The 12,469-nt window shown below is 60.4% G+C and overlaps 1 protein-coding gene across 4 annotated transcripts in view; it reads right to left on the bottom strand.

Moving 5' to 3' along the window:
- FLNC (filamin C) overlaps window positions 1-12,469 on the bottom strand; it is a 28,766-nt gene that overhangs the window by 1,396 nt on the left and 14,901 nt on the right. For 2 of the 4 annotated variants that reach the window (XM_042248797.2, XM_027968788.3), the window contains 26 exons: window positions 11,334-11,931; window positions 10,545-10,718; window positions 10,271-10,433; window positions 9,868-10,028; window positions 8,913-9,080; window positions 8,712-8,835; window positions 8,006-8,162; window positions 7,741-7,930; window positions 7,621-7,644; window positions 7,253-7,500; window positions 6,735-6,815; window positions 6,322-6,421; window positions 5,887-6,027; window positions 5,494-5,622; window positions 5,234-5,407; window positions 4,511-4,672; window positions 4,200-4,403; window positions 3,604-3,756; window positions 3,393-3,515; window positions 3,025-3,267; window positions 2,580-2,849; window positions 2,345-2,482; window positions 1,966-2,081; window positions 1,114-1,246; window positions 849-1,025; window positions 485-703 (listed from right to left, as the gene is read on the bottom strand). In XM_042248797.2, coding sequence (XP_042104731.1) covers window positions 485-703; window positions 849-1,025; window positions 1,114-1,246; window positions 1,966-2,081; window positions 2,345-2,482; window positions 2,580-2,849; window positions 3,025-3,267; window positions 3,393-3,515; window positions 3,604-3,756; window positions 4,200-4,403; window positions 4,511-4,672; window positions 5,234-5,407; window positions 5,494-5,622; window positions 5,887-6,027; window positions 6,322-6,421; window positions 6,735-6,815; window positions 7,253-7,500; window positions 7,621-7,644; window positions 7,741-7,930; window positions 8,006-8,162; window positions 8,712-8,835; window positions 8,913-9,080; window positions 9,868-10,028; window positions 10,271-10,433; window positions 10,545-10,718; window positions 11,334-11,931 — 4,570 coding nt within the window. The remainder of the gene's footprint in view (window positions 1-484; window positions 704-848; window positions 1,026-1,113; window positions 1,247-1,965; window positions 2,082-2,344; window positions 2,483-2,579; window positions 2,850-3,024; window positions 3,268-3,392; window positions 3,516-3,603; window positions 3,757-4,199; window positions 4,404-4,510; window positions 4,673-5,233; window positions 5,408-5,493; window positions 5,623-5,886; window positions 6,028-6,321; window positions 6,422-6,734; window positions 6,816-7,252; window positions 7,501-7,620; window positions 7,645-7,740; window positions 7,931-8,005; window positions 8,163-8,711; window positions 8,836-8,912; window positions 9,081-9,867; window positions 10,029-10,270; window positions 10,434-10,544; window positions 10,719-11,333; window positions 11,932-12,469) is intronic. The other 2 variants (XM_042248798.2, XM_042248799.2) reach the window with 1 other exon arrangement.

The following is a 12,469-nucleotide window of genomic DNA, read 5'->3' as shown; positions in this document are numbered from 1 at the left end:
ACCAGGTCTGGGGCCTCCATGGCTCTGTCCACCCACCTCCAACCCTCTGGCTTTGTCTGGGACCCCAAGTCACACAGTAAGTAGAGCCCTGCTTTAAAAAGGAACAAGTATCCAACCAATCCTTCACACAGCTTCCAGAAGGAAAATCAGGTAAATGTCTGCTGAGCTCTGTATTCCTGGAAGCCAGAAACGGGGATGCCAGGAGGGCAGAGTTCAGTGAAAACTTGGGGAGCCACCGCAGGGAAAAGATTAGTCAAGGGATGGACAGTAGAGAGGGATTTGATTTTTTTAAAATGATGTACACAAGTCCACACATAGAAGGTGGAGAATGGCACATTGTGTAAAGCCAGCCCCACTTTATTCCTGGTAACCTGAAACACTGATATTTGGGGCCAACTCTGCCCTGGATGTGAATAGCCACTGGAGCCAGCCCAGGATAGGCTTCCAGCCCAGGGTGAGACCTCACCCCACCCAGGACGCTCACCTGTGACTTTCGCCTTGAAGGGGCTGCCCACGATGTGCTGGGGGCCACCATACTTGATGGCAATGAGGTAGTTGCCAGGAGCCATGGGCGTGTAAGTGACCACGTGACCCTCAGGACACTCCCGACAGTCCAGCTGCACCTTGGATGGGCCGTCAATGGTGACAGACAAGGCCCCTGAGCCTGCATTCAGGGTGTTGACGATGAACTCTGACGACACACCTGGGGACCAGAGGTAGCAAGGATGTAGGCAAGAAGGGCTTGGGGCCCAAAGCTGGGATGGGCCCAGGCTCCCCGGAGCAGACCTCTGCCAGGACTTGGGGCTCATCAGCACTGTCCACCCCTCTCCCCAGCCCCAGGCACTCACCTGTAGTGCCTCCCTCGAGCCCAGGACCATAGGCCGACACCAAGCCTGGGTCCCCAGCCTGGCTCTGCTCCCCAACTCGGATCTTGAAGGGACTGCCAGGGATATGGGCACCATTGAACTTGACGTCGATGGAGTGGACGCCATTCTCATGGGGGATGAAACGGATGGTGTGCTTGTCTGTGGGGACAGAGGTTGGTCAGTGAGCCTTAGTCTTTTCCCTCCCCTTTCCAGAAGGTCCTAGCCTGGCAGGGACAGGCCAGCTCACCACTGTCCAGCTCGGAGACGTAGCACTCCTCCACTGCACCTGAGGGCGTGTGTACCCTAGCATCGATCACGCCCCGTGCGCCATTCAGCTGCACCGCAAAGGACGCCGGCTGGTTCACCTTGAGCCCGGTCTCCTGCAGACACCACAGAGGGTGCTCAGACTTCTGGGAGGGCCTGGAGGGCTCATGTCTGCAGCCTAGCACTGATATCCCTTCCTGCCCAGCCTGGAGGCTCCCTCCTCCCACCCCCAGCTGCCCCCTGCTGCCTGGCCCAGCTCAGGGAGGCTCTGAACAAGGCTGCGATGGGAGGCAGAGGCTGGGTCTTTGGCCTTGGCAACCACCTGCTATGGGGTGGGGCCACCTGGCTGTGCCCGGCATGGTTGGGGACCAGAGATGATGTGCCCTGTCCTGGCTGGGGAGGTAAGACCTGGATACTATAAAGCCGGCCTGATAGAGAACCCAGTGCTGGGACAGCATTGTGTGGACTGCGAGAACTCAGTAGCTGGGATGGGAAAGAGACATGTGGGCTGGACTGCCCTGGGGGCACTTGATGGAGAAGGTGGGGCTGATTGGGCGGCTTGAGGGCGGGTAGGTCGTGAAGATGAGGCCAGTTCTAGGATGGGGAAGGGGGAGGAGGGACACAGTGGCACCTGAGGCTTCCAAGACTACCCCAAGGGGCAGCTAGTATAGCTAGAGCCCCCTGTTGTCCAAACACTGGGAGAGAGGGGCCATCTGTCTGGACCTTCCAAGGTCACTGCTAAGTCCCTGGTCACATGGAGCTGCCATCCTCTACTCCTGCCCATCTCTCAGGGTGGCAGGAGGGCCTCATCCCCCCCTCCACCCCGGGCACACACCTGGAGGCTGGTGACAGTGAGACGGCGAGCATCATCTGAGAGGGAGGCCACGGGTACCACGAAAGGGCTGTCTGGGATGTGCTCGTCGTTGAACTTGATGGAGACCTCGTAGTCACCTGGGGAGAGAAGACCAGTCAGCGCAAGCTCCAGGACGGGGGGCAGCAGCAGGGGAAACGACCCCACCCTGATCTCAGGCCCGGACAAGCTCCTAGGTCGAGCTCAGCTCTGGAGACACGTGTTCCTGGGGGTGTAGGGTGGAGGGAAATGGGCAGAGAAACTGCAGTGGCCCAGGTGAGGGGTTGGTTTGGGAGCCCCATCTCCTGCCGGGCTGAGCAGAAGCCTGGTCTGGAAAGTCAGGCAGGCCCAGCAAGATGCCCACCTGGCTCCTGGACGACATAGGAGACCCCACATGAGCCATCCTTGCGATCCTCAAATGCAATTTCCGCCTTGCTGGGACCCTCCACAGCAATTGATAGGCCCCCGGCACCTGCTTCTCGGGTCCAGATGCTGAACTCAGCTGGAGACAGAAATGGGACGGGGCAACTCTTAGCACTGTCGCCCATCCTGCTGGCTGTCCTGCCCCCATCCCTCGTCCCGGGCACCCGCCCCCTTACCTGGCACGCCAGCCACCCCTCGCTCCAGCCCTGTGCCTCCAGCCCGCACCTTGTGGGCACCGCCTTCACCCAGCGGCCCCACGGTGAACTGAAAGGGGCTGCCTGGCACATGCTGGCCGCGGTACTTGACAGTGACTGTGTGGGGCCCCATCTCCTGGGGCACAAAGCGGACGCTGTACGCGCTGTCCTCCCCCTCCACGATCTCGGCGGCTTCTGTCTTGCCCGACGGGCTGGTCACCTGTGCAGTCATGTCCTGAGAGCTGGCCTCACCTGCAGGGGGTGGGGAGTGTCAGGGCGACACCGGGGCTGCCCCAGGCCCTCGCCCTTCCCTCCCTCCCTCCCTCAGTAAACACCCCCTCCTCTGCTCAGACCAGCAGCCTCCCCATGCTGTCCCAAGGGACAGAAGGCCCACCTCCCTGTGAAGAGCCCAGCTGGTGCTGCTCACCCTCCTGCTGCCGGGTGATGCTGCCAAAAGAGCCCAGGCGCTCCCGGCCCAGGAAGTCCCCGAAGACGGCGGGGAAGGGGTCTCCGCCAACCTGGGTGGACTCCTCCACCCGCACCTCGCGCTTGGTCTCCCCGCCCCGCGTCTTGCTGATCTCTGTGCGCTCTGTGCGGGTGTATGTGTGGCTGCTGCGGGTGAAGGTGCGTGTCAGGCGCTCCTGGGCGGACACCATCTGGAACCAGTTCCCTGTGGGACAGGTAGAGCCGGCGGAGGGGAGGGAGGTGAGAAGTTAGCCAGAAGGACAGAGGCCCCGGGGACAGGCTCTGGGCCCTCCCCACAGCCCCACCCCACCAGGCTCTTCCGGTGCCCACCTGGGATCTTGAGGTTGAGGTCACAGGTGCTGCCGATGGTGGCGATGGACGGCGCCTGCCTGCGCCGGGTGATGCTTTCCTTCATGCGGCCCTCACCAGTGACCTTCACTGTGAAGGGGCTTCCTGTAGGGACAAGAAAGAGCGGGTCAGCCACCTCAGGTCACTCATCTCCGGCCTCCTGGCCTGTCCCGGCCACAGCCCAGAGCCTTACCAGGCACGTGCTTGTCGGCGAACTTGATGTTGATGATATAGGTGCCAGGTTCGGTGGGGCAGTAGGTAACTTTGCACGTGCCATCCTCCATGTCCTCACAGTTGATGTCCACCTTGCTAGGGCCTTCAATACTCAGCCCCAGGCCCCCATAACCTAGTGGGAGGCAAGGGACACGTCTCCCTCAGTCCCCACTGCCATCTGCTCTCCCCTCCCCAAACCGCAGGCTCTGCCCAGAACAGACACCCAAGGGGCACCGTAACCACTAAGGAAAGATAGCTCAGTAGAAGAAGGAGGGGTGAGCCAGGCAGTGACCCAAAGGGTCAGGGATAGGTAGTCTGGAAATTTCTCTAAGGCAGGCCTCTTGGGTTTTGGTGAGCGAAGGAGAGACAAACTCAGGATGGCTGAGCTTTCTCTTAGACACAGAAGTGACAGGGGGACATTTATTCTTCCCAGGTGGGCCCCAGAATGGGAATCTCAGCAGAGACTGGGCCAGGAAGTTCCGGAGGGGAGGTTATGGTCCGGGGCGCTGGGAAGGAAAGGACTGGTCCCAACTTGAGGCACCAGCTGCAGTGAGGGGTCTCCGGGGCGAGAAGCACCTGCATTCCGAGTGTCCACGATGAACTCCGCCACCTGGAACGTGTGTCCTTCGGACAGGCCCTTGCCCCAGACCCGCACCTTGCTAGCATCCCCAATCTCAGACGGTCCCACCAGGATCTTGAAGGGGCTGTTGGTGACATGCTTGCCGCTCTTGCGCACGCTTACCACATGCTCCCCAACTTCTTTGGGGGTGAAGGAGATCCCTGTTGCGGGGGAGGTCAGGCATGAATGGAGCTCTGGGGCTGGCAGTAGTCCTTTCCCAGCTCCCCCACCTTTCTCCCCTGGGCCCCTCCCATGGCACCACGCTCACCGATGTGCCGGTTGGGCAGACGCTTCAGCAGACAGGGCTCCTCGTTGCCCGAGGGGGCACGGATGCTGGCGGTCAGCTGGCTCAGGTCACTCTCAGTGATCTTCAGGGACACATCCGTGGAGGTGCCCACGTTCAGCTGTGACGTCCTCATTGAGTCATCACCTAGGGGAGAGTTGGCATGTCAGGCAGGGTGACTCCAGGCAAGCCCTTCCCTTGGTATCAGGAGACCCCCTGGACTCAACAGAGCCTTTGCCTGCCCCCCTCAACCCCCAAAGCAGGCACAGAGAGACCGGGGAGAGCACAGTCTCCGTGCACATGTTAGGGGCCCAAGATTAGGGATGAGTCAGCACCCCAGTCCTGAATGGGTTAAACCCCTAATTTACATAAATTTAAATTCCGAGTCAGGTAACTTGGTAGAACCAAAAAAGAAAACTGAGACTAAACCACACACAGCCCAGATCCCTTACCTGCTGTGTGTTGCCCCTCCGGGCCTACTGGTTTCCTCATCTATCATCAACATCCTGACTTAAAAGACTGCGAGAGTGTGTTTTCAAAGGGTGGCTGAGTGTTTCTCACTTGCTGTAGAGAATAGCGTACTCCTTACACATATCCAAAAATGCCCTCTTCCACCTCGAGGGCACCCTACCCTAAACACCCCAGACACTTGAACGTGCTGGGCTTGCACAGCGTCATGTGCTGGGGTGAGCCCACGCGTCCCCCAACCTGTGATCTTGGCGGTGAAGGGGCTCCCGGGGATGTGCTTGTCGTCGAAGCGCACGATGATGCTATAGTCTCCGGGTGCCGTGGGGAGGTAGGACACGGTGCAGGTGCCGTCCTTGTTGTCCTTGCAGGTGATCTCTGCCTTGGACGGGCCCTCCACGGCCAGGGACAGGCCCCCTGTGGGTGGAGGCGGGGCCGCGGTCAGAGGTCCTCACCCCTGCTCCGGCTGCTCGCCCCCAGCCCCTGCCGGTAGCTCCCCTCACCTTCCCCGGCATCCTTGGTGACAATGGTGAAGGTGGCCGGCTTGTTGACCATGCCATGGCTCAGGCCTGGTCCGTAGGCACTGACGTGGCGGCTGTTGATGGCGTCCACATAGAACTGCAGGGGGCTCCCTGGGGGTGGTGGGGGAAGGGGGCTGGGTCAGCAGTGAGCACAGGGCTGCCTGAGCCCCCCTCGGACCCCCACCCCTTCCCACAGCCTCCCCACCAGGTCCTGCATCTGTGCCGATGGGGCCTCCCACTAGGACACCAGCCTTCCTGGGGCCTCACACGTGTCTGCACAGAGCACAAGCTCAATAATTATGAGTGAAAGAAGGCCGAGGAGGAGGAAGTCACTGTGGCTCCCCTCAGCCCAGCTCAGCCCGGCCCCCGACTCACCGGGGATGTGGTTGCCGTCATACTTGATTCCCATCTGGTGCAGGCCCTTCTCGGTGGGCGCGTACCTCACTGTGATGGTGCCATCCTTGTTGTCAGTAATGTTGGGCCGGGCGGTCTTCCCAGAGGGCATCCGTACCTCCCCTGCCAGGCAGACATGGGTATGTGTGGGACCCCAGTTTCTCCCAGCTCCACCCCTTGCTGTCCCAGGCTCCCCCCAGCCAGGTACCAGGAGACAGCCAGGAGGCCTCAGGATGAATCCTGACCTGGGAGACAGAAGGCTGGAGTCTCGAGTTCCAGCTCTGCTCAGCTTGCTGTGTGACCCTGGGGAGCTTACTTCCCCACTCTGGGCCCCAGCTTTCATCTCTTAAGGAGGAGCTGGGCCTGGATATATGTCCTCCCTTGGTGCCATCCTGCCACAGGGCCCTGGGGCAGTACCTGTGAGTTCCCCTTTCTGCACAGTGAAGGGGATGACCAGGTTGAAGGGTCTCAGCATGGACTCCATGGGTTCCGCAGGCACCACCGGCTCCTCTGTGGCCTGTGGCGGGGGAGAGGGAACAGTCACCTGGCTGGGAAAGGTCTAGGGAACTTGGCCCGAGCCGTGACTGAAGTCAGAGAAGGTGAGGAAAGAGCAAGATGGTTAATGGTGAAACCAGAGGGCAGGAGAGGCGCATCAGCTGCAAGAGAAGAGGTGCCGTGCCCAGCTCCGGGATCCGTCTGCCCCGCCTGACTTCCCGCCTGCTCCCCATGATGGCCCCCAAACCATGCCCCGGCCCTGGCTGCTGAAGAAGAGAAGAGATGAAGGAAGAGGAGGCGGGGGTCGAGTGTGGCCCAGGTGGGAGGGGCAGTACCCAGTGTGTGGGGTAGGCGCTGGGCCGGTGCAGCTGCGGCACATCAGGGGGCTCCTCCACGCGGGGCATGGCCTCACACGCCTGGGAGGCAAGGCATGGGAGAGCACGGGCTGTGACAGGCCAGTCCCCGCCAGCTGGGGTGACCACAGGCTGGCCCAGGAACCTGATATCCCGGGCTGCCCCCAGGGCAGGATGGCTATCTCGGGTGCTTTACTCTCCCGAGGGCTTCCCTGTCCTGCAGGGCCACCTGAGGAGATGGACGGGGACAGTGGGCCTGGGGGTCAGAAGGAAGATGGCAGGTTCTACCAGAGAGCTGCCTGACGCCCAGAGGGGCCAGAGGCAGGGCTGCATGCCTCCTGGGTTGGGAGGCTGCGGGAAAGCACACGCTCCACCCTGGAGCACTCTGGGTCTAGGATCCATCAGACATAGGTACAGGTTCTGGGGTTCCTTGCTCCCACTAAGAGGGCCTGGCCCCCCTCCCCTGCCACCGCCAGCTCTGCTGCAGCCACTGAACTTACCAGCACGTGGAAGGGGCTGTTGGGGATGTGCTCGCCTCCGAAGCGAATGGTGATGACGTACTTGCCGGGCTCGGGCGCCGTGTAGTAGATGTCGAAGGTACCGTCGTGGTTCTCGACCACGTCCACGTCGAGTTCCGCCCCGTCGGGTGTGGACACCGTGCACGTCACCTTCCCCTTGCCTGCTGCCTTGGCATCTACTGTGATCACTGTCTCCTCCCCAATCTGGATGCGAGGGCCCAGGCAGGCGCCTGCAGCACACGAGTGCCCGGTCAGGGGTCCGCGGGACCTGTGCCCACTCCCCCCGCTCAGTTCCCAGCTGCCCCCATCATCTCAGCCCACAGCAAAAAGAGAAGAAAAAGGACACTCACCCAGGCCGTGACCTCCAATGGACACTGGAAATAGAGAAAAGCGTAAGCCGCAGTGTTAAGGATGAGCTGGGGTGGGGGTGTGGGTGTGTAGGGAGGGGAGGGGCAGGGGTGGGGGCCCACCTGTGACCAGGCACTTGCTGGCGTCCCCAGTGGGCAGAGCATGGATGCGGAAGGGCGAGTAGGGGATCTCATCGCCGCCATACTTGATGGTGATGGTGTACCGGCCACTCATGTCTGGGAGGTAGGACACGGTGTATGTGCCGTCCCCGTTGTCTCGGATGTTGGCCTTCTTGGGCTTACCCTCAGGGTCCTGGGGGAGAAGCAGCGGTTAAGGCCTGCTTGTGCCTAGACCCTGACCTGAGAGGTGGGCAGCACAAAGACTCACCAGGATCTGGACAGTGAGCAAGCCCTCCCCAGCATCCCGGGCATCGATGGTGAACTCCACAGGCAGGCTGGCTGGGATGCCAGAGGCGTTGAGGCCGGGGCCGCTGGCCCTCACCTTGCTGGCATCGTGGGCTGGAAGCACCTTGATCTTGAAGGGGCTTGAGAGGCAGAAGGGACAGACAGTTGGCTGAGATTCAGGGGGAGAATGAATCCCATCTCATTTTGGGCCTGGAGTACCCCCTACATTCATGAGCAGGGGAGAGGAGTCCTGGCAGGGAGGAGGGACCAGGTCACAGCCTGGTCTTAGGGGAGTCTTAGGGGAGGGTCACAAAGGTATACCCCTGACAAAGCCTGGGCATTTCTTCTCCGTTCTCTAGGAAGATGCTTCAGATGGTTTAAAGAGGAGGCTGCAGGAGGCTGCCCTGTCACACCTGTTTGTAGCTACATGGTGCCTTTTCCCAAGGAGCTGATTTTGTAGCTAACTAAGGGGGACAGCCCAACCAGAAGAGAGCCCCTGGGGCTGTGCCACCTTCAGGGTGGAGAAGAAGATGGGCAGGGGACTCTGAGGAAGAGTGGGATGGTGCAGCAGAGAGCAGATGAGGCGTAGACAAATAGGGGAGTGTTTCCAGGGCCCGGGAGTGGCCCTGCAGCTGTGGCCCTGGTGGGAGCTCCCCAGAGCCCAGCAGAAGCCCCAGGCTGGGCCTCACCTGCGTGGCACCTCCTGGTCAGCGTACTTGACGGCTACTGTGTAGGGCCCGTCCGTGGCTGGAGTGTAGTGGACAGTGTGGGTGCCATCCCCATTATCACGCACCTCCACAGGCTCAGCCACACCTGGGCAAAAGGAATAGTCAGAAAAGCCTCCGAGCACCCCTTCCGTCTCCTTCCACCCGGCCCCAGACACTCCATACCTGTGGGGCCCAGCACGGCCACCTGCAGGGGCGCCCGGCCAGCTTGGCTGCAGTCCACTGTGAAGGTCTGGGGTACCCGGGCCCTGACACCAGCTCCCAGCCCTGGGCCCGAGCACTTCACCTTTCCGGGGTCCACCACGTCCTTCACTGGCACCCGGAATGGACTCCCTGCAAGGAAGACGCACGTCAGCCCCAGCCCACCTGCTCCAGAAGGTCTCCCCGACTCAGAGGACACAGGAAAGCGAGGCCTCCCCTGCCTTTGAAATGCCCTGGGGAGACCAGACCAAATGTGCAAACACTTAGAAACTTGCTAAGGAAATATAACAAGGAGAAATAAACTCAGCTACAGAATACATAACTCCAATAAAAATTAATGAAAGTAAAATTAAAAAACAAAAACCAAAAACTTGGCTACAGGCTAAAGCAGGGTGAATCCAATTATTTAGGCCACATGCCTGAAAGAAGGCCCTCCTAAATTAATAAATTGCTAAAAGAAGTATTTGTAAAAGAAAATGAATTTTTTCCAGCATGAAATTAGATAAGTGGGGTGGGGCGAGTCCCATTTCAGCAAGCCCGGGTAATGTGATAATTGAAGACACCAACCATTCCCCACCCCTGCTGGAGGGCAGGGGGGTTCCTGGCTTTGCAGACAGAGCAAGAGGGTGTGAGAGGCTGTCCTGACTGAGCCAGCGACACTGGCTTGGACTGTGAGTGACAGAACTCATGAGATCTGGTGCTCCAGGCAAAAGGGCCGAGACACCAGTGCTGGGCCTCTGGGAATGCTCTGTACCCACCGCCCTGCCTCAGCCCTAACCGTGGCACCCGTGACTGCTTGCTCCTCGTCCCTGCTGCTGGTTCGGAGCTTTCCTCCTCCTCCTACTTCCTTCCAGTTTCCCTCCCGAGGAGCAGGGCCCCTGCTCGCCTCCCCGACACCCCTCCTGCCCCCTTTGCACACCTGGAATGGGCCGGCCCCCGAAGGTGATGTTGACGTCATAGTCTCCAGGGGTGAAAGGGATGTACTCCACGGTGCAGCTCCCGTCCTTGTTGTCCTTGCAAGACATCTTGGCTTCCGACGGGCCCTCGATTGCTAGGCCTAGGCCCCCGGTGCCAGCTCCCCTACAAGATGACACCCCTATATCAGCGCCTCAAGGACCAGTGAGTTGGGATGGAGAAGCAAGCAGGTGAATGGGGGTGCAGGGCCAGTTGAGAAGGGACCAGCAGCTACAGCGGGGAGGTTTGCAGCCTTGACAGGGTGGGTGGGGATGAGGTACACACAGGAGGATGAGGGGGGAGGGCAGGTGGCTGGGCTCAGTGTAACCACAGCATCAGGGTCAAGGTTATGAAAGGGGCAGGCGTACCTGGTTTCCACGGTGAAGCGGTTAGCCTTGTTGACCAAGCCCCCCTCCAGGCCTGGCCCAAAGGCCCGGACACGGGTGGGGTCACAGCCCTCAGTCACGCCCACCCGGAAGGGGCTCTTGGGCACTGCCACGTCATCGTACAGCACCTCCACCAAGTGTGCTCCTGGAAGTCAGCCGCACGGCGCAGGTCAGAGTGTGCGCGGCCCCCACCACCCGCCCCTCTGAAAACGCTGGGGCCAGACCCCCGCCATCCCCGCCCAGCCAAGCCCCTCACCCTCTTCGTAGGCCGTGTACTGCACGCGGTAGGTGCCGTCCCCGTTGTCGGTCACGTAGGTGTCCGTCTTAGCGCCCGAGGGGTTGAGCACGCGAGCCGTCACGTGGTTCCCACCCGTGGCTGTCAGGGATCTCGCGTCCACAGTGAACTCGGTGGTCACTTCACGCAGGACACCTGGGTCCCAGGAGACGAGTGCTCAGCCCTCACCCGGCTGCCCACCCCTGCCCTCCCTCCCCAGCTCCGAGGCGGCTCCTCTCCACCTGCTACTCCCCAGCCTGGACCATCCCCACAGCCCAGGCCCTGCCTCCCACAGCCCCTGTCCTCCCTCCCTTCAGCAGATAGTGACATTCTGCTCACCTGAGTCTCCCCACCCAGCTGTGGGCCCCTGGAGCATGGGGCTGGCTCTTGCAACCCTCTGCATGCCCCCTCCTGCCTGGCCCAGGGTCTGGCCCCCAGCAGATGGTAACTCAGTCACTGAACTGAGCTGAACCATCTCCTGACTCTCGTCGCCCTCGACCCCAAAGCCTTCCCTCTGTACCATCAAGTGCAAGATTCTTTGATTTTCAGATCGGCTGATGAAAGTTGAGGATCTCCCGAGGAAAATGGCCACAGGCAGAAGCAACCTTGCCACCCAGACCAAGGCAAAGCCCCACACCCTGCCCTTGGCTTTGATACCTTCTCAGGGGTGTCTGAGCCCCCGGGACGCCAGCGCTGCCCTCTAAGCCCTCAGCCCTGCTTCCCTCTTCCCCTGACCGGTGACGTGACCAGCTCCAGGTTTCTCCCACTCACCATGCGGCTCCACACCGGGCCCTGAGACCTTGACCCCGCTGGTGTCGACCGCGGGCTGCACGTGAACGCGGGTGGGGAACTTGGGTACAGGGTGCCCGCCGTACTTGATGGTAATGGTGTAGGTGCCGGGGAAGGCGGGGCTGTAGGTGATGTGGTAGGTGCCGTCCGCGTTGTTGTGGATCAGCACCTCGGCCTTGACGCCGGCGTCCGACAGGATCTCAATGGTCAGCTCGGCCTCGCCCGCCTCCGAGCAGTCCACAGTGAAGGTGGCCGCCTCCCCAGCCTTGCCGCGCTCCAGGCCTGGCCCGCTGGCCCGCACCTTGCTCGGGTCAAACACGGGCCGGATGGTAGCCTTGAAGGGCGAGCCGGGGATGTGGGCTTCGGCAAACAGGATGTTGATAGTGTACTCGCCCGGCTCTGTGGGCAGGTAGCTGACGGCACAGGATCCATCCCCATTGTCCTGGCACTCGATCTTGGCCTCGCAGGGGCCCTCCACGGTCAACCCCAGGCCACCGGTGCCCGCTCCCTTGGTGTCGATGGAGAAGGGAGCTGGTGTACCTACCAGCCCGCCCTTGAGACCAGGGCCGTAAGCACAGACCTAAAAGAAGGAGCAGGTGTGTGGGTTACCTCGACTGTTCCCACGTCCAGCCTTCGTGGTTCCCAAATCAGCTAAGCACTCGCAACTATAGCAGCTCCCACAGGCTGAGTCCTGATTACAATTCCAGGTGAGGAAACGCAGGGAGATTAAAACCTTTGTCCTGGCTGATGGACTTGGGATTGAAGCCCAGATCAGATCCAAGGCCAGGTTCTAAATAACTAAGCTGTCTTGATATGAGTTTTTATATATGGAATAGATAAACAAGGTCCTACTGTATGGCACAGAGAGCTATATTCAATATCCTGTGATAAACTATAATGGAAAAGAATATTTTGTAATGTATGCATTTGTATGCATATATAACCGAATCACATTGCTGTACAGCAGTAATACAACATTGTAAACCAACTATACTTTAATAAAAATATAAAAAACAAAAACTAAGCTGTCTCATAGGCAAGTCCTGAGTTGGGGGACTGCCTCGGCTCTGGGCCCTTGGCTGTGCTCACCCCAGGACATGAGGCCTCTGGCCTCGGCC

The sequence above is a fragment of the Ovis aries genome, chromosome 4, assembly GCF_016772045.2.
Source record: "Ovis aries strain OAR_USU_Benz2616 breed Rambouillet chromosome 4, ARS-UI_Ramb_v3.0, whole genome shotgun sequence".
NCBI lineage: Eukaryota > Metazoa > Chordata > Mammalia > Artiodactyla > Bovidae > Ovis > Ovis aries.
This window is presented reverse-complemented; position numbering and strand designations above follow the sequence as displayed.